The sequence below is a fragment of the Erythrolamprus reginae genome, chromosome 5, assembly GCF_031021105.1.
Source record: "Erythrolamprus reginae isolate rEryReg1 chromosome 5, rEryReg1.hap1, whole genome shotgun sequence".
In the NCBI taxonomy this organism is placed as follows: Eukaryota; Metazoa; Chordata; class Lepidosauria; order Squamata; family Dipsadidae; genus Erythrolamprus; species Erythrolamprus reginae.
In genome coordinates, this window is record NC_091954.1 from 76,484,029 (window position 1) to 76,509,020 (window position 24,992).

At 37.2% G+C, this 24,992-nt stretch overlaps 1 protein-coding gene across 2 annotated transcripts in view; it reads right to left on the reverse strand.

The window, feature by feature from the left end:
- The window catches only part of FARP2 (FERM, ARH/RhoGEF and pleckstrin domain protein 2), an 81,165-nt gene that overhangs the window by 20,653 nt on the left and 35,520 nt on the right, over positions 1–24,992 (reverse strand). For both annotated transcript variants that reach the window (XM_070753220.1, XM_070753219.1), the window contains exons 14-18: positions 11,925–12,079; positions 7,621–7,710; positions 6,784–6,917; positions 4,371–4,449; positions 2,064–2,301 (exon numbers count right to left, since the gene is read on the reverse strand). In XM_070753220.1, coding sequence (XP_070609321.1) covers positions 2,064–2,301; positions 4,371–4,449; positions 6,784–6,917; positions 7,621–7,710; positions 11,925–12,079 — 696 coding nt within the window. The remainder of the gene's footprint in view (positions 1–2,063; positions 2,302–4,370; positions 4,450–6,783; positions 6,918–7,620; positions 7,711–11,924; positions 12,080–24,992) is intronic.

Genomic DNA, 24,992 nt, shown 5'->3' on the forward strand with positions numbered 1-24,992 from the left:
CCTTACAGCTCAACCCTCATCTTAGTAGTTCAATGCTACAGGGTCAAGCAGGGAGACAGATCTTCACAGGAAGATTTAAAGGTTTATGAATCAGGATTCCCCTGATCTAGGAAGGTAGGCTGTTGCAAAAGGCCGGATCAGCTACTGAGAAGGCAATCTTCCAAGGTCCCATCAAAATGCAAAATTCAAGGGAGAGAACCTGGAGCACACATACCCCCATAGAGAAGCAATTCCAGAAGTAAGCTGGCTCTGTGTCATGTAGGACTTTAATGGTGATAGTCAGTACCTTGAATTGTAACCCAAAAGCAACTGAAAGTCAATGCTGTTCACACAGCAGTGATATTACCATGCTCTCTACATGGGGCTACCTTTGAAAAGTTTTCAGAAACTTCAGATCATGCAGAATGCGGCCACGAGAGCAATTGTGGGGCTTCCTCGATTCGCTCATGTTACTTCAACACTCCACAGCCTGTACTGGCTGCCGATCAGTTTCCGGTCACAATTCAAAGTGTTGGTTATGACCTATAAAGCTCTACATGGCATCGGACCAGAATACCTCTGGGACCGTCTTCTGCACGAATCCCAGCGGCCGATTAGGTCCCAAAGAGGTGGCCTTCTCCGGGTCCCGTCGACTAAGCAGTGTCGTCTGGTGGTGCCCAGGAGAAGAGCCTTCTCTGTGGCGGCCCAGCCCTCTGGAACCAACTCCCCCCGGAGATCAGAACTGTCCCCACCCTCACTGCCTTTCGTAAGTTGTTGAAAACTCACTTGTGCCGCCAGGCATGGGGAAATTGACACCTCCCCTAACTACTTGGTTTATGTATGGTTTGATTGGGTTGTGTGATTATTTTAAATTGTGTTTTAAACATTGGATTTGTACATTGTTTATGATTGTTGGGAGCCATCCTGAGTTGTCAGAGAGAGGCGGCATACAAATATAATTAATAATAATTAATAATAATTAATAATAATTAATAATTAATAATTAATAATAATAATTAATAATTAATAATAATTAATAATAATAATAACAACAACAATAATCCGGGACCGTCTTCTGCACGAATCCCAGCGGCCGATTAGGTCCCACAGAGGATGATCCACTGGAACTTGTGCCGGAACTACCATTTACCAGTGGCAAAGAACTGGTGGGACCATAAGCCCGAAAAAGTGGTTGAAAATGAGCAAGCAAAACTACTGTGGGACTTCCGACTTCAGACTGACTGAATTCTGAAGCATAACACACCAGACATTGTGATCGTGGAGAAAAAGAAAGTATGGATCATCTACATCGCAATCCCAGGAGACAGCAGAATTGAGGAGAAGCAGCTAGAGAAATTAGTGAAATATGAAGACCTAAAAATCGAGCTGCAACGACTCTGGCATAAGCCCATGAAAGTGGTCCCAGTGGTGCTTGGCATGCTGGGCGCAGTGCCAAAGGATCTCAACGGACATTTGAAAACCATTGGAATTGACAAAATCTCCATCTGTCAATTGCAAAAGGCCGCTTTACTGGGATCGGCAAACATAATTCGCCGCTACATCACGCAGTCCTAGGTGCTTCGGAAGCGCCCGACTGGTGATGAAATACGAAATCCAGCATAGTGATCTCGTTTGCTGTGTTGTACTGAAATAATAATAATAATAATAATAATAATAATAATAATAATAATAATAATAATAGTTGTTATTGTTGTTGTTGTTGTTGTTGTTGTTGTTATTATTATTATTATTATTATTATTATTATTATTATTATTCCTACTGGGTGATCCGTTGGGCACCAAATTGTGTGAGCTGCTGCATTCTGTATCAATTGCGGCTTCTCCATGCAGAGCACATTGCAATGATTCAAACAGGTATCTAAAAATGGGTGACTGTGAGGAAGGTGTTAAAATGTATTTTGTTATTTTTTACTCAAGAGATTCAGGTGACAAAATTGAATGAACCAATTGTGTAGCCATATAATTTCACCAACTCAATATCAGTTAACAATACTAAACTAAAAAAACAAAAACAAAAATGTCAGCTACATGCTTTGTAACTATTTGCTTAATCTATTACTCACTCCTGCAATCGGTGTAGTCTCGATGATCGGCTGGATAGTGTTTACAAAGTCTTCCCAGGATCAGCTTGTAGTACATTATCCGGTGGATAGGCTTGAGCAGGAAAGTGTTAAGGGGCAAATAGCAAACTCTTTGGAGTTCAAATTCCTTATAAACTATTTCCAGTTTCTTAATACGCTTAGTTGCTCTCTCAAGCTCCATCAAGACTTCATCGTGTTTTTGAAGATAGTTAGTAAATTCCTATGGGATCATAGAAGACACAGCTATAAAGTTTTATAAAACTCATTTGATTTCTTTACCTGAAATATTTAATTACTGAAGGGGAAAAAAAAGAATACTTCTCTAAAACATTGTCTGCAACAATTGTCCATTTATAATAATTTTTTAGAAATCTGAATTCTATCTTTATACAAGCCAAAATATTAGATAAATTTTGTAAAGGGTTCGGAATCTCAATAAATATATGAATGAATGATGGAGATTTTGCAGTATAAAATTCATTAGAGAATACAGAATTTGCTGTGTCTTAGAATCACTATAGCATAAATATATTTAATTTTCAAAGTAGTAATATATCATTTTATATAAGCATATAATTTTTATATATGCGGTAACATACAGATGAATACATGTTCTGGACAATGTTGCAGGATCCAATGTGGGTCGGTCACATTGGATCCTGCAACATTGTCCAGAACATGTATTAATTTGTATGTTACCACATATATAAAAATTATATGCTTATATAAAATGATATATTACTACTTTGAAAATTAAATATATTTATGCTATAGTGATTCTAAGACACAGCAAATTCTGTATCTTTGGGGAACTTCTCTCGCACAAAATGTGTGCTTTAGGCTATACTATGCATAATATTTATGTGATGCCTAGTTATGGGTAGCTTTTTAATTGTTGATTGGGATGTTGATGGCTGGCTAATTAAGTTATTGGCTGTTTTTTGTGCTGTCAAGTCCTCACCTCATAAGTATTTGATAAGTCGGTGGTAAATCAGCACTCCTGTTGAGTGATGAGGAGCTTGCTTCTCAGGCTTCAATCCCCTGGCTATTTTTGTACCTGCTCTGCCAACAATCTTAGTACCTCAAAACTGAATGTATGTCTTTGTTCATTGCAATATGAAGCGACCAAGCAGTATGGATCTCCTTGGTTGATTGTTCATGTTCTTGCAACCTGTTGATCAGCTGCTTCCCCATCTGTCCTACATAATCACAGGGGCAATCAGTGCAGGGGATCTGGTAGATTTCATCAGAAGTATCTCCAACCTCCAAGAGATCTTTACAATGCCATGCACAACCAGGCACTACATAAATATTATACAGTGGTACCTCACCTACAAATGCCTCTACTTACAAACTTTTCTAGATAAGAACCAGATTTTTTTGCCTCTTCTCAAGAACCATTTTCCACTTACAAACCTGAGCCTCCGAAACTGTAACCGGAAAAGGCAGGGAGAAGCTTCTGTGGGGACTCTCTAGGAATCTCCTGGGAGGAAACATGGCTGGAAAATGTGGGGAGAAGCCTCTGTGGGACCTCTCTAGGAATCTCCTGGGAGGAAACAGGGCCGGAAAAGGCAGGGAGAAGCCTCTGGGGACCTCTCTCGGAATCTCCTGGGAGGAAACGGGGCCTCTACCCTCCCTGTGGTTTCCCCAACCGCACGCATTATTTACTTTTACATTGATTCCTAAGGGAAAAATTGCTTCTTCTTACAAACTTTTCTACTTAAGAACCTGGTCACGGAACGAATTAAGTTTGTAAGTAGAGGTACCATTGTATATAGTATAACCAAAGGACACATTCTGGTGAGAGAGAAGTTTATTTATTTATTTGATTTTTATGCCGCCCTTCTCCTTAGACTCAGGGCGGCTTACAACATGTTAGCAATAGCACTTTTTAACAGAGCCAGCATATTGCCCCCACAATCCGGGTTCTCATTTTACTTACCTCGGAAGGATGGAAGGCTGAGTCAACCTTGAGCCAGTGATGAGATTTGAACCCCTGACCTACAGATCTACAGTCAGCTTCAGTGGCCTGCAGTACAGCACTCTACCTGCTGCGCCACCCCAGCTCTTATTCCCCGAGATAGATTCCAGCAAGTATCCAAAAGCTTAGAGGACTAAACCTGTAGTCCCAGTGACTGGCCCAGGTTAAGATACTACAGCATCTAAATTTATTTTATAGAATTTGCCATTTTTATTATTAAGACACATATTAAGCACCATATTAATGAGAATGATTGGAGGGAGAGGGAGAGAACACAAAGTCCCTCTGAGTTATAAAAACTTCCATACCTTCAATATTTGTACATTTCTCAGCATGACATCCCCAATCCGCTGATAATCTCCTTTATTAGAACTTGATCGGCCTTCCCTTCAATTGAGAGAGTGAAAAAGTGAGCTCTAGGGAAAACTGAATCTAAAATTATTTTTCAGAGCCAACCAATAAATAAAACAGCTTTTCCTTCGAAACTAATAAGATACCCACAGTAACTTTGAAAGAAATACTGTCACTTGTTTGCAGTGATTTCTTATCAGGTTAATCATTCTTCTAATCTGTAATTCAATCTGAATATATGAGCAAGAAAGAGAAATCTCCCAGGAAGGCAAAAGAACTAGATACTATTTTGAAGGACAGTTCCTTTTTCAGTAATACATTCATTTGGACACTTCTGGAAAGAAGGAATAATCTAGTTTTCTGTTCAGAATTTGAAATTGTCTCTGAGCTCACCAAAAATTATCCCTGAGCAAATATATTAGACATCTTGAATTATCAAAGCTCAAAAAGAATTTTTTCTAAGTTTTTATGAGTCTCTCTTCATATTTAATGCGTTGTCATTTATTTTATACCTCATAATGGAATGTTAAGGTATAATAAGAATTTTAAAAAGGAAAATGGAAAAATTATTCACATGTTTATCAATCAACTAAATTCAGCATTTTTAATAAAATATATAAGGAAAAAAGAAAAAAACAAGAAAATGGACAAAAGAATAAAATACAAATGGATATATGGATAAAGTATAATATTTGAGGTGAATCTGACAATGTTCTTTCAGCAAAATTCTCATTATTGTGTATTTACATTACATACAAATGCTGCATCTATATCAGCATATAATCTTTGACTTGTTCAGTTTCTAGACTTTTCTAGATAAGAAACAGGTGTTCAAGATTTTTTTGCCTCTTCTTAAGAACCATTTTCTACTTAAGAAACCGAGCCCAGAAAAATTTCCCAGGAAATTTGACAGCAGCACAAAGGCCCGGCCAGTTTCCTGCCATTCCCCCTTTAATCACGGACATCTTTCGCTTTTCTGGGCTGCCAGAGGAGTCTTTCGGTGGTGCTTAAGGAGGCTTTGGCAGTCCAGAATGAACAAAGCATTTTTCTCTCTCTAGGCACTTAGAGAGGAAATAAACCTCTGCCAGCACTCAGAGAAAAGAAACGCTCTGGGCAGTGACTGTCCTTCTCCTCTTCTTCCTCCTCCTCCTCCCCAACTTCCAAGCTTTTATTTCTTTCCTAATGAGTTTGTATGCATTATTTGCTTTTACATTTATTCCTATGGGAAAAATTGCTTCTACTTACAAACTTTTCTACTTAAAAACCTGGTCACGGAACGAATTAAGTTCTTAAGTAGAGGTACCACTGTATTTGCCCTTCTTTCTGCAATTATTTCAATGCTATGTTATTCATTTAAAGATATTAAAACTAGTTATGCACCACATCCCTTCTGATTTCTGAAACACCTCTGGTGAACTAATCTATTATGAATTAAGAGGCTCAAAGGATTTTATCCTCAACCTATTAACTTGTCATCTAAGCCAATCAACTTCCACTGAACAAATTAATTTTTCTCCTCCTCTTCATAAAAATAAACATTTAATTTGAAGCAAAAGGAGGAATCTTTGAGTTTATTGTATTCTTCCTTCAGCAATATGTTTTATACTGTATCAAAAATATTGGACTTTCTTGGAGACCATTTTTGACCAATTAAAATGTAATGACGAAAATATATGTAGTGATTTTTTTTAAAAGCATCCAAATAAATGTTGATCTCACAAATACAACAATGAATTGGTCACTGGAATGACTGCAGTCACCAAACATTTAGAGACTTTATATTTATTTATTTATGTAATTGGATTTGTATGCCGCCCCTATCCGAGGACTCGGGGTGGCTCACAGCATATACTAAGACACAATAGTTAATCCAATTAATATACATAAAAATAATCTTTAAAAATTCTAACTTTAAAACTTTCATCAACATTCATTCAATAAATCATACTAAAAGCATTTGTTGGTCACGGGAAAGATCTAATAACCCCAGGCCTGGCAATAAAGTTGAGTTTTTAAACTCTTTCGGAAGGCAAGGAGGGTGGGGGCATTGCAAATCTCCAAGGGGAACTGATTCCAGAGGGCCAGGGCCCCTATAGAGAAGGCTCTTCCCCTAGGTCCCGCCAGCCGACATTGTTTGGTTGACGGGATCCTAAGGAGACCAACTCTGTGGTACCTCACCGGTCGCTGGGATTATATCATACAATTGGTATACAAATCAGTGCCATTCAGAAAACTGATTTCATGAAAAAATATCATTAACCAACATTATTCAAGTGTGTATTCATGCAGCTTCACTAGAAAAGTATTTTGTCAAGTATCACATAATTCTAGAAAGCCAATTTTCATAGTCATATGACCAATATTGCTTACCAAAACGCTAGTCTCTCCTCAAGCTCTTTCAAAAAGCCTCTGTGAAACTCGTAGATAGGATCTATATTGGAGAAGAATAAGGTCATGAGACCTTCAGGCATTGCATTCTCCTTCACAACTGCACTGCGGAACCACTGAAAAAAGGAAGAAAAAAACCAATACAAAACTGTAGGGGTTTGTATTTTTAGCTATTTATTCATTTATTTTATTTCTATACCAAAACCACTCCCACTGAAAGCATGATCAAATGTTTCTTTTATAGGTAACTGTGTGATCAATTAATATGAAAGAATCTAAAAAAACTTGTATTAACATTTATAAAATAACTTAAAAATGAAACTCTAAAAATCTATTTCCTATTGTGAAGAAAAATGGTAGACTAGTGTTGGATAAATGTCCATTCACTTGGAAACATCTTTTGCTTTCAAATCTGACCTGCTGTACAATCCTACAATTCCTAAAATGCAATGCATTTTTTTAAAGATAATGGGTTTTTAGTCATAGTTTTAATTATTAGATTTGTACCTATATTGTTTTGTATTGTATATTTTGAGCCGCCCCGGGTCTCCGGAGAGGAGCAGCATACAAGTCTAATTAATAATAATAATAATAATAATAATAATAATAATAATAATAATAATGCAACAAAAATATATCAGAACATTGGGAAGAAGGACAGGCACAACATTAACAATGGAATTTTGAGCACTTCCTTTGTATGAGCAACAGAGGCAGATTAAAAATAACAGAACTGATATTCTTCAAAATAGTATAATTGTTTGAATAATTCTTCAGGAGAGAGGAAATAGTTAATAAATGTAGGTTTAAATGAATTACTAGAGTTAGAACTTCCAGATCTTTTAGGTATGTTCGTTCAGTAGCAAGGATTTCCTTTGCAATGAAATATGCTTTGTCTGTTGGACATTTCTGAAAGAAAGAAACAAATTCCCAGTAAATAAAAAAGAAATGCTATATGAAATATGTAATATTACTGTATTTACATTGTTAAAGGTGATGAAAATGGGCATTCTAGTGCAAACTGAATGTCCAAGGGAATTACCGTATTTTTCGCTCCATAAGACGCAGTTTTTTTCCTCCCAAAGTAGGATGAAAAATCAGCCCCGTCTTATGGAGCAAAGATGCAGGCAGGGAGGGGGGGAGGGGAGGCGCTGGAGCAGGGGCGGCGGTGAGGAGGGCTGAAAGGAAAGATGGAGGGGAAAGACTAGGAGGGGAGACCCTCCCAATCCCCCCTTACGACCTTAGCTCTTAGACTTCGGGGACGTCTCCCTTCTCCTCACGCACATACCCAGCTCCCCCCCCCCGTTTTTTTGTTGCTTTCTTTTCTTGAAATGGCACCTCGGCGTCGCGTCCACCTCCGCCTGCGTCGCGGCGCAAAACCCGTGAAGTTGAGAAGACTAGCGGTGCTTTTTTTTTTTTTTGGAGCGGAGTTGCACACAAGGATCTGGGGGGGGGAGGAGGAGGAGGAGGGGACAGCGGCCGTTTTGGCTGGGCTGCTATTTGCAAATAGCGGCAGCCGTCAGAGGGAAATGAAGGGCGGCCTCGGTTGGCGGAAGGAAGGGTCCCCCGGCGCCTGCCAGCTCTCCCAGGGGCACGTCAGGGAGCTTGGCTGCCTCCGCTTCTGCTACCTTCCTCCCCAACTGAGGAAGCGGCGGGGGCTGTTGTCTCTTGAAGTGGACGCCGGCTCAGGCCGAGCGGCGCGGCGCTCTCTACTGCCGGCTGCTGGGCCTTTGCTGCAGAGGCAAGCTCAGGTAAAGGAAAGCAGGCAGGCGGTGCCCGTCACCGAAGCAAGCCCCTTTCTTGATTAGCGGCCACCTCGGCCCCGTGAAAGAGAGAAGAGGTTGCTAAGTGTGGTTGAGTGCTCTCTGAATTGTACTTCTCATCCACCCCGCTGGATTTCTTTATCTATTCCTAACCACTGCAAATCTCTCTCTCTCTCTGTCTCTCTGTGTATGTGTTTAACCCACTTTTTGGCTCAAAATATTTTTTTTCTATTTTCCTCCTCTAAAATCTAGGTGCGTCTTATCAGCAGGTGCGTCTTATAGAGCGAAAAATACGGTATACTGTGCATCCAAACTTCATCAATTTGATACTTACATATAAGAATCTTTATCCGGTTAGGCAAACTAGTAAAAACAATTTATCCTAGTCCTGGTGTTTTCTGAACCAAAATGTATGGGATAACATGCCAAAAATGCCATGCCAAAATATTATTTCCTTTTAGGCTCAGGCAGCAGTGGAGGCAATGCTAGTCACTGGGCTTCTCCCCAAACCTCATAATGTGCCTTCCTCCTGACCTCAAGACAGGAATAAATTATACCAGTTTAAAAAACCATTGCTCATAATGTCTTCTTGCTTCATTTCCAAAATAAGGGAAAGAAGCAGGGAGGCTGAATGATCAATCTTCCTTAGATGTTCTTCTAGAAAGTGCTGAGCCTTACATGGAAAAAACCAACCACTAGAAAAATAGGTTTTCAATATAAATAGTAATCTTTGTAAAAGTCACTATTTCTATCTGGGCCTTAAAAAATGAATCAGAAAAAACAAAATTTGATTGTCTGGCAATTTCTGTTTACCTTGGCAGTTCGGTACTAGATTCCGATTCCCAAGCTTATTCATCTTACTATATGATTTTGAGCAAAAGACTTTTACATAAGGCAAAAATATAGACCCAAATCAGTGATGGCAAACCTTTTTTTCCTTGGGTGCCAAATCAGCGTGTGTGCATGCTGTCGTGCATGCACAAGTGTCCACACCCATAATTCAATGCCTGGGGAGGGAAGAAACAGCTCCCCCCCCGGAGGCCCTCTGGAGGCTGGAAACGGCCTGTTTTCCAACTTCTGGTGGGCCCAATAGGCTCGTGTTTCATACTTCCCTGGCTCCAGGGGAGAGTAAAAACTCCCTTCCCATCCCACCCAGAGGCTCTCTGGAAGCTACAAATGCCCTCCTAGAGCTTCTGGGCAAGCCAAAAATCAGCTGGTTGGCGCACACATGCTTGTTGGAGCTGAGCTAGAGCAACGTCTCGTGTGCCAATAGATATGGCTCCACGTGCTACCTGTGGCACCCGTGCCATAGGTTCGCCATTCACTGGCCTAAATTGACCATAGTCTTTCAACTCAAGATATGAAGTTTTCTATTTGTGTCTTAGGACTTTGTTTTTTTGTTCTTGAGAAGTTCACATTTACATGATGGTTGTGTAATCAGCAACGTTAACAAAGGCAAATCATCTAAGAAATTTGTTGAATTTGCAAAATGAGCATTAAAATCGTTACTTTGCCCATAACTTTGAGACTTACTCTAATAGAGTCTGGTTTTGAAAAGGAATAACTGCTGAATGCATTTGCATTTTAAACTGCATTTTATTTGTACATTATTATCTTCAATGCAAAAATATGAGCTCATAAGAACAGGCTTTTATTGAAAAGCTATGAAAAGATAATACAGCGTTTGTTATTTTTGGGGGGTAACTGTAGTATACCTATTTGTCCTTAACTCTTTTGGATGGAATTAAGATACTTTTTGCAAAGTGGCCCCAATATACTGTATCCTTTATCCCCAAACGTCACTACAGAGCACTGCACACCGAGACAACTAGATAAAAGAACAGTTTTTTCCCAAACGCCATCACGCTACTAAACAAATAATTCCCTCAACATTGTCAACTTTTTACTAAGGCTGAACTTCTATTTCTACTAGTTTTTTCTCATCATTCCTATTATCCTATTCCTCCCACTTAGGACTGTATGACTGTAACTTGTTACTTATATCCTAAGATTTTTATTAATATTGATTGTTTCTTCATTGCTTATTTGACCCCTATGACAATCATTAAGTGTTATACCACACGATTCTTGACAAATGTATCTTTTTCTTTATGTACACTAGAAGCATATGCACAAAGACAAATTCCTTGTGTGTCCAATCACACTTGGCCAATAAAGAATTCTATTCTATTCTATCTATTCTTTGCAGTAAGACTACCGCTAGACAAACATAGTCAAACTTGCAAAAATAATATTAACATGTAACAAAGAAAATAACAAGCTAGAAATAATGCAATAAGTAGGAATGGAAACTGCACTACAGTGATCCCCCGGTTATTGCGTCCCCGACCATTGTGAACAGGGTAATTTGCGATTTTTGAACCCGGAAGTCAAAACACCATCTGCGCATGCGTGCCCTTTTTTCTATGGGCACGCATGCGTAGATGGCACCCGGCAGATCAGCTGCTGGGCGGCTTCCCTGGGTCGTCCCCCTCTTGCTGGCGGGAGGGCGAAGCCCCCCCCAGCACCCGCTCGCCCGCCCTTCGCCCGGGAAGTTCGCCAGGAGTCAGCGGAGAACGGCGCAACTGTTTTAAAACGATCGGAGCTTTCCAATGAGTCCCGAAGACAAACGTCAAACTTCCGCGTTTGTCTTCGGGACTCATTGGAAAGCCGCGCGGGTGTTTTAAAACATCCCCGCCGACATGGGGGGCTCGCTAGCACCCCCCCAAGCCCCAACCCGGGTTTGGGGGGGTGCTAGCAAGCCCCCCATGTCGGCGGGGACGTTTTAAAACACCCGCGCGGCTTTCCAATGAGTCCCGAAGACAAACACGGAAGTTTGACGTTTGTCTTCGGGACTCATTGGAAAGCTCCGATCGTTTTAAAACAGTTGCGCCGTTCTCCGCTGACTCCTGGCGAACTTCCCCGCTTTAGGAGTCAGCGGAGAACGGCGCGCCTGCTTTAAAACGATCGGAGCTTTCCAATGAGTCCCGAAGACAAACGTCAAACTTCCGCGTTTGTCTTCGGGACTCATTGGAAAGCCGCGCGGGTGTTTTAAAACGTCCCCGCCGACATGGGGGGCTTGCTAGCACCCCCCCAAACCCGGGTTGGGGGTTCGGAGGGGTGCTAGCGAGCCCCCCATGTCGGTGGCGACGTTTTAAAACAGCCGCGCCGCCCCCAATCTTCGGCTCCTCGCTAGCGCTGCGGAAGTTAAAAACACCATCTGCACATGCGCAGATGGTGTTTTTACTTCCGCAGCGCTACTTCGCGAAAACCCGCTCGTTGCGGGGGGTCCTGGAACGGAACCCTCGCAACGAGTGGGGGATCACTGTACTTGTTGTCAACTGCTCTTCCGCCACTTACTTTATGTTTCGTTTCATCCTCTTCTTCAAACCTGGCTCCAGTAACATCACTCAGGACAGGACTCAGTAGAGGAGATGACCTCTGGCTCAGAGTTTCCTGTAATGGGGGACTCAAGGACGTTGGACTCTTTACTTTAAAAGAAGATAGTTGAGGACCTAAGCATCGCATAAGAAAGGAAGGGGAAAGAAAATAGTTGAACAACATCTCCTTTCATAAAATACCAAAGTAGGTGTAAATCTACAGTATGTAAAAGCAATTCTTGTCTCATATATTTTAAATAGTTCATGAATATTTTATGATTTGCTCAAGTTCAAACCTGTATTTGCTAAAGATTTGAATTTTGGACAAAAAATAAATAAATTCCCATCACCACCTGCAATTCATCTGTCCAAATAATCAAAGTTACACAGCACTGAATCAACAGGCTCCTTTGGATAAATCAGTACTATAACATGCAAATCATAATGCCTTAGTAAAAGTGGAAATGAGAACATAAATGGATGCACATTTCATCATTTCAGAATGTAGTACTAATCTGAGAAACTTTTTGCAGAGACTGAAAAAGGGGCTTTAGGAAAAAGAAACCAAGGGCTGAAATTCCTTCAAACTGTCTGGAGGAAGCTTAAGCTAATCAGTGATTGACACAACCGTAAAATTCAGTGCATTGTTAACTGTATAGAGACAATTTTCAGTTATCAATCAGCATTTGAAGAATCATCATTCACAAGAAGATAATTGCCAAGGAAAGAGACCAAAAAATAGAGAGGGGCAACTGGAAATGCAACAAAATAGTGTTTACATAATTACGGATTCCAAGCTAAAATATCTAGTCCAATTTTTCCAGCTCTCCTCTAAAACTTAGCACAACGTATCAAATGGTATGTACAGAAAGTCAGTAGCTGATTCCCATAATTTTACTTTTTCAAGCAATTATAATAGTGTTTCAAGCTTCTAAAATAAATTTTGTGCCATAACATTGCTCTTCATTATTCAGAGAACAAATTCCTATCATTATTTAAACCTTCAGTTTGGCTGACATTTTTGGTGTTGTAACTAAGACCTATATCTTGCTTGGTTTCCCAAGGCAGAACTGTTTTGCAGAGGGCCGTACCGAGGAAGTCTCCTACGCTGATGCTGATATGAAAAGAATGCTTTCAAACAGTTTGCCACTCCCACTCCAGATTCCATCCTGTGTATTCTTAGAAAAACAACATGCGTCTTTGTGCTCTGGGGGACATTTATTCTTTATTGTATGATTTTTTAAAGTTATGTCAAACTGTCCAAAAAATGTCACTGTAGAGTGAGGATACAAATAAGCAGACGTGCAGTTTTTCCAAGATTTATTTGAAAAGTAGATTACAAAGTTGGGAAAGAGCCAGCTGCAAGTTTTTTTTCCTGCTACAATACTGGCTGCTGGTCTTTTGACTCAGGAAGTAAAGCTGTTTAAAAAGTCATGAATGAATAAGGGGGAGGAGGTAGCATGAGAAGGAAAGGACGTTTTAGTGCAAGTATTTGCACAGTCTGAGGAAGCTAAATAATGTTACACTTAGTCACCTGGAAGAGATTCAGGGAAGAAGTTAACTATTAACATTCTTTGCCAAACCACTGCATATCTTGCACAATACGTTAGCTTATTTAATATTTTCCACTGCCTTGTTAGCGTCTGTAAGATCCGCAAGAATGAAAATTACTGTCATTTGTTATTTGCAGGGAAAACCAGTTACTGGAAAACTGTTTTAATCCAAGGAATTAAATGTGAAGGAGGAAATGAATTAATAGATGCTTGCAGTTTGCAACCAATCCTGTCAATTGTTCCTTTTCAGGAGAAAATGTATTTTTCTTTGCAATTGTAAGTTATTGCAAAGAGCACTAAATACTATGAATGTTTATGTGAGTTAAACTATATAGTCTCAGAATTTGTCCCTCTGCAAAATGTTTTTATTGCCGGTATTAAAAAAAGTCAATTGATAGAAGTGTTTTTGGTGCTGGTCTAAAACAGCCTGGTGACCTTGGGACAATCACTCTCTCAATCCAACTCATTTCACATCATTGTTGTTGTGGCCAAAATAGGAGGATGAAGGGGTATTATATATTTTTGCCACCTTTAGTCATTTATAAAAGTTGGTTTTTCAAAATTCCAATAAAATAAATGTATCAAGGTTCCTTTGCAGAAAGACCCAAAACCAGAGCAAAACCACTAGTTTAATGTAGGCCTAGGAGCAGTGTTCCCTCTAATTTTTTTTTGGGGGGGGGGCGGAAAAGTATAGTATCTGAGCGGCAGTCCCTTTGGGACTGGACGGCACAGAAATAATAAACAAACAAACAAACAAATAAAAAACCCACCTTGTTTTGCCTCAGAGAATTTCAAAATAAAATAGTGTACTGTGTATCTATAACAGTGAGCTCATAATAGGGCAACTCTATCAATATCAAAATGCCACTTAAATAGTTGAGCTAGTTTCAAACTAGATTTTGATTTTCTTTCTCGCTTCCTTACTCCCATTCTTTTTCTTTCTCTTTTCCTTCCTCTCTTTTTTCTATCTGTTTCTCTCTCTTCTTCTCTTCCTCTCTCTCTCCTTCCCTCTCACTCTTTCCCTCTCGGCTTCTGGGCAGGTTTGGAAAACTCTGAGTTGATGATGATTTTTAAGTGAGCGATTGCTCACTGCTCAGCTTAGAGGGAACTATGCCTAGGAGTAGTATTACAATCTAGCATCTTGTCCTGAAGTTTCAGTACTCTGCCTTCAAATTACATAAGGCCTTGTATCTGGGAATAAAATATTCTGAGCATGTAATAAATCTGTCTTCCATTGTGACTGCATCCTGTGGTTCTGCCTGCATCATGATAGTAAAGTTATATGAAGGTTTTTAGCAGCAGTAGATGGTTTAAAATACAAATGGAAATTATTTGTCAAAGAAGTGGGAACAGAAATACCAAAATGATGCAGGATTATATCTTCAATTTCACACACATATGTTTGCATATAAAAGAAAAGATCCAATAATTTTAACTGTCCTTTAATTATTTATATCTCAATTAGCATTTTGCCAATACTTGGAAAAGGCAAACTAATGCCAAAGTATAGTACAACACATAGCAAGGTCTAGTTTGAACTATTCTTTAAGTCTATTCAAAAATTTAGGATGAATATAGAATATCTGTCGGTCTGCTAGATGTACTACAACACACCCTTTTTGTTAAATGATGAATAGGTTAGTATTCTAGAAACTTAGCATGTGTATTATAGCTACGTCAGAAGTTCCAAAAATGGCTTTTTTTCTTAGATTGAAGACCGTCTTTCGTCTTCTACTCCAAAATTGCTTTGTTTGTTTTTTACACTTGTTCAATGTTTGCCCACTTGGAAACATTCAGAAGACAGAAGGAATCTATTCCAACATTAATGTCCAATCAGGTTTTTCCAATAGTCTCTGTTCCCCTCTACCTCCTTAATCTACTTAGAAGTGAGCAAAACAGTACATTTATGTAAATACTGCCCCATCTTATGAGAATATAAAAACCAAGGTCTCTATTTTTTTTTAAAAAATGATCACTTTGTGATACTGAATTAATCCCCTAATGTTTCTCTACTACTTAACAAATTATATATCACAATCACTGTTTGTTCCCGCAAAACAGAGGACTTGTCAACTCTTTAATATAGATTTCATCTTTCCGAGAAACAAGACATACCACACACACAGAGAGAGACACACACAGAGAGAGAGCACATTCCAGGCCCACATGGCTCAATACCAGAAAATAAGAATTATAAAAATGAATTTTCTCTAAAAAAGCTGAATTATCCTGTGTGTAAGATCTTTTCTCTATATACTTTGAACAGAAATACATTTTCTAAATCTACAGTATTCATCTTTTCTACTTCCCATATTTTGATATGAATTCCTGAAAACTGTTTTTATTCTTTAGCAAGAGTATTAAGTTTTTAATTTTGGCATTCTTAGTATGGGAATAATAATTAATCACTCTGCCTAAAATATCCACAACAAAGTTTATTACACAAAGGAGTTCTAAGGAAGTTAATGTGAATATCAGCCTTGTGGGTCTTTCCCCCCCCCGGCATACAGTGGAACCTTGGCTAGCGAACGCCTTCGATAGCGAACATTTTGGATAACAACCAAAAATTTTGTTAAAAATTTGCACCAGATACTGAATAAAATTCAGATACCGAACAGCCAAGTCACCCACACATGACCGACCAGAAAGCGACAAAAAAAAGAAGTCACCCCCAATTTTACAATGCCACATGTTCTCATGCGGTGCATTGCAGGTTTTTTTCTCCCCCCCCCAACACATTGTACCTCACTTCCACTCTCTCTCTTTACCTCTTGTATCTCTGCCTTTGTCTTTCACTCTTGGGGAATCCTTACCAGGGGCTCCCAGAAGCTCCGCTTTGCACCCAGGAGCAAAGTGTCCCTTTGGCAGGTGCACCGCTGAGTTAGCCGGTCCTGGCAGCAGTGGCGGCAACTGTTGAGGTGGCTCCGGGGCCTGGATGTGACATTCTTAGTGTTGCTGCTCCTCGAAGGGAAGCCGCCAGAGCCATCTCAGCACTTGCTGCCACCAGGACTGGCTAAATTAGCAGCACACCTACCTCATCCCTGCCAAAGTGACGCTTTGCTGCTGGGTGCGGAGCGGAGTCTCCGGGAGCCCCTGGCGAGGATTCCCCAAGAGAGAGAGACGAAGGCAGAGAGACGAAAGGTAAAGAGAGGGGCGGGAGGTGAGGGACAATGTGTGTGTGGGTGAGAGAGAAAAAAATCCCATTTTGCGGATTTCCTTTTATCGCAGGTGGTCCTGGAACGGAATACCCGCGATAAATGAGGGATCACTGTATTAGCGAGTCAACAGGGGCTAGGAACCAATTAAATCTATTTCCTTTATTTCTTATGGGGAAAATTGTTTCAGATACTAAACGTTTCGATACCGACCAACTTTCCAAAACGGATTGTGGTTGTTAGCTGAGGTTCCTCTATACTTTAATGAGTTGCAATGTTTTCTCCAAAGTTTAAATGCAGAACCAAATAAAATTCTCGTGCAGTAACATTGGTTAATAACATGTCCTAGAAGTTTCAGTTTAAAAGTTTAACTCAGGTATGAGTTTTATTGAATCATACTTTATATCAGTGTCAGCCCCATTTATCAAATAGGCATTCACAACATATAGGATCTATTAGAAAATATCAAAGGGTTATAGAAAATGCTCTGAGATCAGGGTGTTGTATAAATAGTTAGCAATAACAAAGCTACTATACTGCATCTGACTAAGAAAGGAATGTAAATGATTTCTCAATGCAAACTACACATTCTGAAATGCATCTTTACTTCTCATAAAAGCATCAAAAGCAGATTGAAGCATATATCTTATGCATGTGCTTTATTGTCTAGTGAAATCTTTTCACCACAACTCTTATGTAACATTACATTTGCAAAGTTGCTTAAAAACCAGTCAGTTCAGTTATTAAATTGCACTGATGGCTGGAAAACTGTAATTACCATTTATCTTTTTCCCTTCTACAAATCTATTGTAAAAAGCATAAATTATAATCATAAGAGTATGATACCGATTATCAGAATAAAATGGAGTGCAATTCAAGGGAAGTAGGGAATCTGCATCTTGCTCACTATAAAAAAGCCAAAAATTTTCTTCCCAGGATATGGTATATATTCCTACAGTAGTACATGGAGATTAAAAGGGATAGATAAATATCCCAAGGAAAATATTTTACTTACTTGAAATAGCAATTCCTCAAGATCTGTTTCTGTAAATTCATATTCACAAAGTATAGCTCTCTAATATTGTTCAACAATGCCCGCACGGGATAACAATTCAACAATGAGTCCCATGGGATTGGACGGCATAGAAGCCAAATAAATTAAATTAAATACCAATATTATTAAAAATATGTCCTGTCCTGCCCAAATTAACATCTTTAAGAGGAATTTAATATTTTAAGTAATACTAGAATGAGTAATTTCCTAATCAATGACAAATATTCAGTTATTTGGGAAAGTTCCCAAATAAAATAAAGTGACTGTACTACTGTAGTATTGATGTTATTCTAAAAATAACTTGTTAACAGCATTGTTCCTGGAATAACAGAAGCACTACCACATTTTAACATTAAGTTTAAATCATTACATGATTACATTCTTAAGCTAGAAAAAAACACCAGTATCTATCTTTAAATTTGTCATGGCATTATTAAAAGAAACAGAGCTAATTTAGATTGAAGATTCGGGTTTCTCATTAACTTTTGTATTTTTGTGATCATATGGCTGAATTCTGAATGGCTAAGAAAAACTAAGAATATTGGAAAGAAGTCTGATTGAATTACTGGAACATGCTACGTAAAAGTAATCAATAAAGCTATGTAGAGGCTTATAGTAGAATCTTCTGCTTGGATGGAAAATGTGGATACAGGATACTTAAAGAATTTGAACATGTATTATAAGTACCTCCCTGCCGCATCTTTTCCTACATTTGTAATCTGAATTGTGGCATAACATATGATGACAATCAATAAAAATGTTCAGTGTCCTTGACGTTTTAAAACTCTACATGTTTATCCTGGGAAAATTTAAGGACCTTCGAGTCCAGAGACTTATTGATAAGGAAAGCTATCTAAACATTAACTGAGGACCATGTAAATCAAATGAATAAAAATATAAATGATCAAAATATCTTTTAATTCATGCAACCTGAAAATATGGATATGTAGATTATTTTACTGGTATAGTAACTGGCACCACTTGTTTAAGCCTGTTTTCTTTTTTGTAACTAACTAATAATCATCTAATTGCATGAATAAAGTAAATTTTAATTTTTACTGAAAGAGTAGTAGATGCTAGGAACAAATTTCCAGCAGACGTGGTTGGTAAATCAACAGTAACTGAATTTAAACATGTCTGGGATAAACATATATCCATCCTAAGATAAAATACAGGAAATAGGGCAGACTAGATGGACCATGAGATCTTTTTCTGCCGTCAATCTTGTATGTTTCTATGTTTAACTGTGAGCAAGAATATGTCACCCCAAAATAGTAACTTGTACTAAATATCACAAAAGAACAAAATGCTTTAGGAAAAAATATTTGTTGTATTTCATATTTGCGTAAAATTTTATTCCTACTGTAAACATCAGACAGCAAATCAGGAAAGCCTGAGAAAATCAACAATGATTCTCTTTTGAGAAAGAACAAGGGGAAAAAAGTTAAAAATGTGTTCTTATTTATATTGAATATCTTCTAATTTTATTGGATATGTAATTTCAAAATTATCAATACAAATCTGTAAATATATAATCAAATTTCAACAGAAACAAAGATGTATAAAGCATTCATATAATGTAGATCATCATGATAAATAAATCTAAGAATTTCCAGTCTAAAATATTTTTCCCAATAAGTAAACACCAATAACATGAAATTGCTTATACCAAGGCACAAATAATTTGCATTATAAAATATTTCATAAAGGTAATTACAGTACATTGTGAAGGCAACCTGTTATGCTTTGCCACTAATTTAATTATAATGTATTTTTAATATACTCCTATTGAAGGAATACCCTCATTCTTTTAATGGCAGCTTCTCAAAGAACTGTACCTAAGGAATGTTTTTTTCATTATTTAGTGGTTGAATCTCCTAATATGCTACAAGTATGCCACATTATTTATTTAGTCATCTTGTGCTCCCTAATATGCAACATTTATTGGGAGGAAGTTTAATATAAAAGAGTAAGTAGCCAACAGTCAATATTAAAAATTTCGTTATAAAAGTCTAATTATGCCATGTAATACTTAAAAATTCACATAATGGAAATGTGAGAATGAATATGACCAGACTTTTAAGTAATGCCCTAAAGGAACATTTTTAAAATATGTATGATACTTTATAGTAATATCTGATTATGATTAGTATAAGTGAAATCTCAAGTGAACAAGATCGTTAAGTAAGCATAATTCTAACTAATTAAGAGATAACAATAATAATTAAAAATGAAATTAGAGGTGAAGTATTTGATTCTATAAAACAATAGTAAAATACATTTCAGGTTAAACGTGACTCCTGGTGAATAGAGATATGTCCATTTGGGTTTTTGTAAAGTGGTTGCCATTGACATTCAGAGTTTTAAAAACCTTCTTAGTCTATATCTGTAATCTCCTGTTCAATTAGTATCCAGCTCTGATCCTATTTAACTTACGCAAAATCAGCCAATCCATCAGCTACGCCGCTTGCTATGACATCCACATAGTAACATAAAGTGTTCCTCCAAAGTTCAACTGTGTTTGTGTGAGACCCTTCAGCTACAAAACACCACCTATCTTTTTACAATTTTTAAATTTACCAAAACAATTACTTTAATATAGAATGAATAGGTCTATAATAATACTGTATACTATACAAAATGAATGTATCTGATATATATACCTAATCATATTACATTTCATTTATTGCAATCAAATGCCTTACCAGTGTGTAACAGAATTATATGGATTTACGGTATATGGTTGCTGCAACTATCTGAAAACATAAATTTGTTTCACCAAAATTTCCTCTTTAATATATGCCACAACCCCTCCTTTTTTCTATTGTGATAGTGATGAAAACATCACCCCCAATTTGGGGCTGATGTTGTTTTTTAATATTGACTTCATGTAAAATTATTATATCCAAATTCATCTTGCTAAGTTTATTTAATTTGTTTTCTATTTAATGGGGAGTTAAGGCCGTTAGTTAATGTTCAAGGATAGTATCTCTGCCTCCTCTTTTGTCTATCTATATTTGGATCTTCTTGTTTTGGTCAGTCTAGCCTCTTTAACTTTCTTGAGTCTATCCTTATCATGTTTTCCATTATCTCTATTCTCTCCTTTCTCAGCTCCCTTGTCTTTAATTTGCAGTTCCTTTCTTCTATGGCCTATGCTATTGTCTCACCTTCTTCTGTTTTCTCTTTCCACTAACTCTTCCTCACTGCCAAAGTTTTGTCTATAAAATCCTTCTGCTTTTATCTATTGTGTCTAGTCTAAGCCACCATAATCCCTTCTAGTGTCAACCATCTAAAATTATTTTTTCTTTTCAATTTGGAAGTTATTTGTTAATAAGGTCTGCTCAGGTCCCTCACTCTTCTAGGTACTTGCTTAAGTACAATTAGTTGCCTGCCTCAATATTCCAACGGATCATCCCTAGTCCTTAATAATATCTCATCTCTAATAGATTTCTTGACAAATCTAATGTGAACTTCTTTAGGGCGATTGTTATAAAGATGAAGATGGCAGAATTTTAATAATAGAAGTAATATTGAATAAGATAAAAATAGCCCTTGTGTGAATTTATGCCTCAAATGAGGAGCAGAAATAATTTTATTAAAAAACTACATGGTATTATTGGCAAGTTCGAATATGACAATATCTGTATAATGGAAGATTTTAATGCAATTGTAGATAGACATTTAGATTATAGAAGTGACCTAGTACCTAATACCTTCCTTAAAATGGTGGAGAAGTTGAATATTCAAGATAGCTGGGGGGAGAGAAATATAGGAAAAAAAGTAATATATTTATTATTCAGGTCGACATTTATCATGGTCCAGAATTGACATGGCGTGGCTGTCGGTAGATTTAAATTCGGAAGTGGAAGACATTACAATTGACACAAACTCTTGGACAGACCATAATCCAATCAGAATTAGATGGAGAGGACAAAAGAAAATAAGGAGGTGTATTCCGAAAAGAGCAATTTTAAAACATAAAGAATTCAAATTGAAAATAGAATATCAAATCAGTCTGTTTTTTCAAATGAACAAAAAGAAAGATTCCAATTACTAAAATTTATGGGACACAGCTAAAGCTTACATGAGAGGGAAAATAAAATCAAACTTCAGCGGCAGAGAAATTTAAAAGAAGAACTCAGTAGAGATGAGATAAAATTACAAAAATGAGCCGGAAGACATGACTTGAAGCAGCAAATAGAACCAATTAAACATAAGATGAATACCATTGAAAAGGAAGAACTGGCACAGCAAATAAAATGCACTAAGCAAAATTTCTTTGAAAATACAAATAAACCAGGAAGATGGTTGGTTTACAGACTAAAGAAACATAAGGACAAAAGAAGTATTAGTAAACTATATAATGAAGAGGGAGAGACTATAAATAAGAATGAGGGGAAGAAAAATGTGGCTTATGAATTCTATAAGAAATTATATGAAGATGAAGAACACAAAAATAAAAAGACTATACTAAAATATTTGCAAACAGCCGAATTACCCAAAGTTCTAGAAAAAATAAAAAACATGTTGAATAAAGAGATAACACTTTTAGAATTATCAGATACAATTAAGAAACAAACAAACAAACAAACAAAAACACAAAGCCCCAAGTCCTAATGATTTACCAGCAGAATTATATAAAATTCTACAAGAATCTTTAGGTTCAATATTAATATAATTATTTAATAAAGTTTTTAAAAATGTAAAAATACTGGCCTCGTGGGAAGAAGCAATCATTACATTTGTTTCCAAGGAAAATTCAGATTCAACATGCATTAAAAATTATGGGCCCATTTCATTGTTAAATTCTGATTATAAAAGTTTGATGGCTGTAATGGCTGAAAGATTTTTGGTGGAAGTTATACATACAGACCAAAATGGCTTCTTGCCAAAAAGATATAGAGTGATACCTTGTCTTACAAACTTAATTGGTTCCAGGAAGAGGTTCGTAAGGTGAAAAGTTTGTAAGACGAAACAATGTTTCCCATAGGAATCAATGGAAAAGCGATTAACACGTGCAAGCCAAAATTCACCTTTTGCCAGCTGAAGCGCCCATTTTTGCGCTGGTGGGATTTCCCCGAGGTTCCCCTCCATGAGAAACCCCACCTCCGGACTTCCGCGTTTTTGCGATGCTGCAGGGGAATCCCAGCATCGCAAAAACGGGCGGTTCACTGGCAACAGAAGTCCGGAGGTGGGGTTTCCCAGCGAGGGAAACCCCACCTCCTCACTGGGAAACCCCACCTCCGGACTTGCATTGCCAGCTGAAGCGCCCGTTTTCGAGCTGGTGGGATTCCCCTGCTGGGATTCTCCTGCAGCATCGCAAAATCCGGAGGTGGGGTTTCCCATGGAGGGGCGCCTCAGGGGAATCCCACCAGCACGAAAACGGGCGCTTCGGCTGGCAACTCCAATATTAATATTGGAGATAGAGTTAAAAACTGAACTTTACTTATTGGGCATAACCATAGATAAATATGACAAGGGAATAGTTTATTTAATGTTGCATATTTTGCCTGCTGCTAGAGTGGCTTTTACCAAAATCAAAGAACAAAGAAAATCCCACAGAGGAAGAGACATTACATAAAATACTGTCTTGTGCTGAAGTGGACAGGCTTACAATGAAATTAAAAGATAAGAATGAATCAGAATATTTTTAAATCTGGGATTAATTGTATCATTGGTGGGAAGCGAAAAGGACTATTGGGATTATGAATCAGTGACAAATTGTAAATATATATATATATATTCTTATGTTAGCAAATAGGAAAGGTAGATTTAATATTGTATATAATGTTTGTATATATATTTATAGTATATATTTATATAAAGAAGTGTATTCAGGAAGAGAAATAACGATGGAAATGTTCAAACTGAATTGTTACATCATGTCCAATGTTTTTTCTTTCTTTTTTATTGTATTCTAAATAAAAAACTTTTTAAAAACTATCTGAAAACGTTAATTATTTTGCATAGGAACTTTAATATTCCTATCTGAGTAAAAAGTACCACTATTTTTTCCTGCCTGATTGTTGGCCCTTAGAGGATCAGCCTCTATTTATTAAGTCGAGATTTTTTCTGTAAAATATCTTGCCAAGGAAAACCAATTTTAAAACTTAAGAGCTTTGAGGAATTCAGACTATTGCAAGATGAATCAAATGATCTCTACAGTATATATTGTTTAAGAATGAACAAACAGCTCTTGAACTACAACTCTGTTAAAAGAAACATTATAAGGAAGGACAAGGGAAACCTCCCTTTTTAAACAACAGAATGAACTGGACATTTATTTGTACACATTCATGCTTTTCCATGCAAAGTTCTATTGAATACTATGGTATGACTCTCTAGTTTCAATACCCAAATCTGCATTTCAGTACATAGTATGCTGCCTACATTCTGATTTTTTTAACAGCTAGTGAAGAAATTTATTTGTCCAGCATGTTCATCTTGCTTTATTCAAGAATGCTGTTTTATATTATACTATATTTTATCCATCCATCCATCCATCCATCCATCCATCCATCCATCCATCCATCCATCCATCCATTGATAGCCTGGAGATCTAATAAAATGGATAAAATGTTGAGAAAAAGTACTTTTAGCTGTTACTCTAAAACGTACCAATACATTCTTATATTCCTAATACCTAAGAATATAAGAATTAGTTTCTATTTCATACTGAAACTGCAGGCAATGTGGTATATTAATAATTGCACTTATTTTTTAAAAAAAATTAATTCGTAAATTCTAGAAATAGCAAAGGCAAGAATGATAAGTATTATACAACCTTATGGATAGCTTAATTTCAAAACTATAGATGGGCCTTAGTTTTCATTCCAGTTTCTGAAAATCATGCTTCTTTTTGTAAGATAATAGAGTTAACCTCAGTAACAAGTAGAAGAGTTACTGAAAAAATGGGCAAAGTATATACTTTAAGGGCTTCTGGAAATTGTAACTTAGGACTTCTGTCTTCCTCTCACTTTTATCTCTCTCACACATATACCATACAATATTAATTTTATAGCAATTTTTTTAAAAAAAATTAAATAAATGAATATATATATATATATATATTACAGTGCCTTGTATTTACTATTGATGCCTTCACTGCAATATATGGTAACTTGTTCTTGATGCCTTAAAAAATTAGAATGAGAATCAACAATAATGATCTACTCTACAAATTTATATTCCAATGAATGAATCATTGGACATAATCAGGAAAAAATGATGCCCAGGATCTTTTTAAAAATCTGATTCTAATCAGCATAAATTAATGTGACATATCA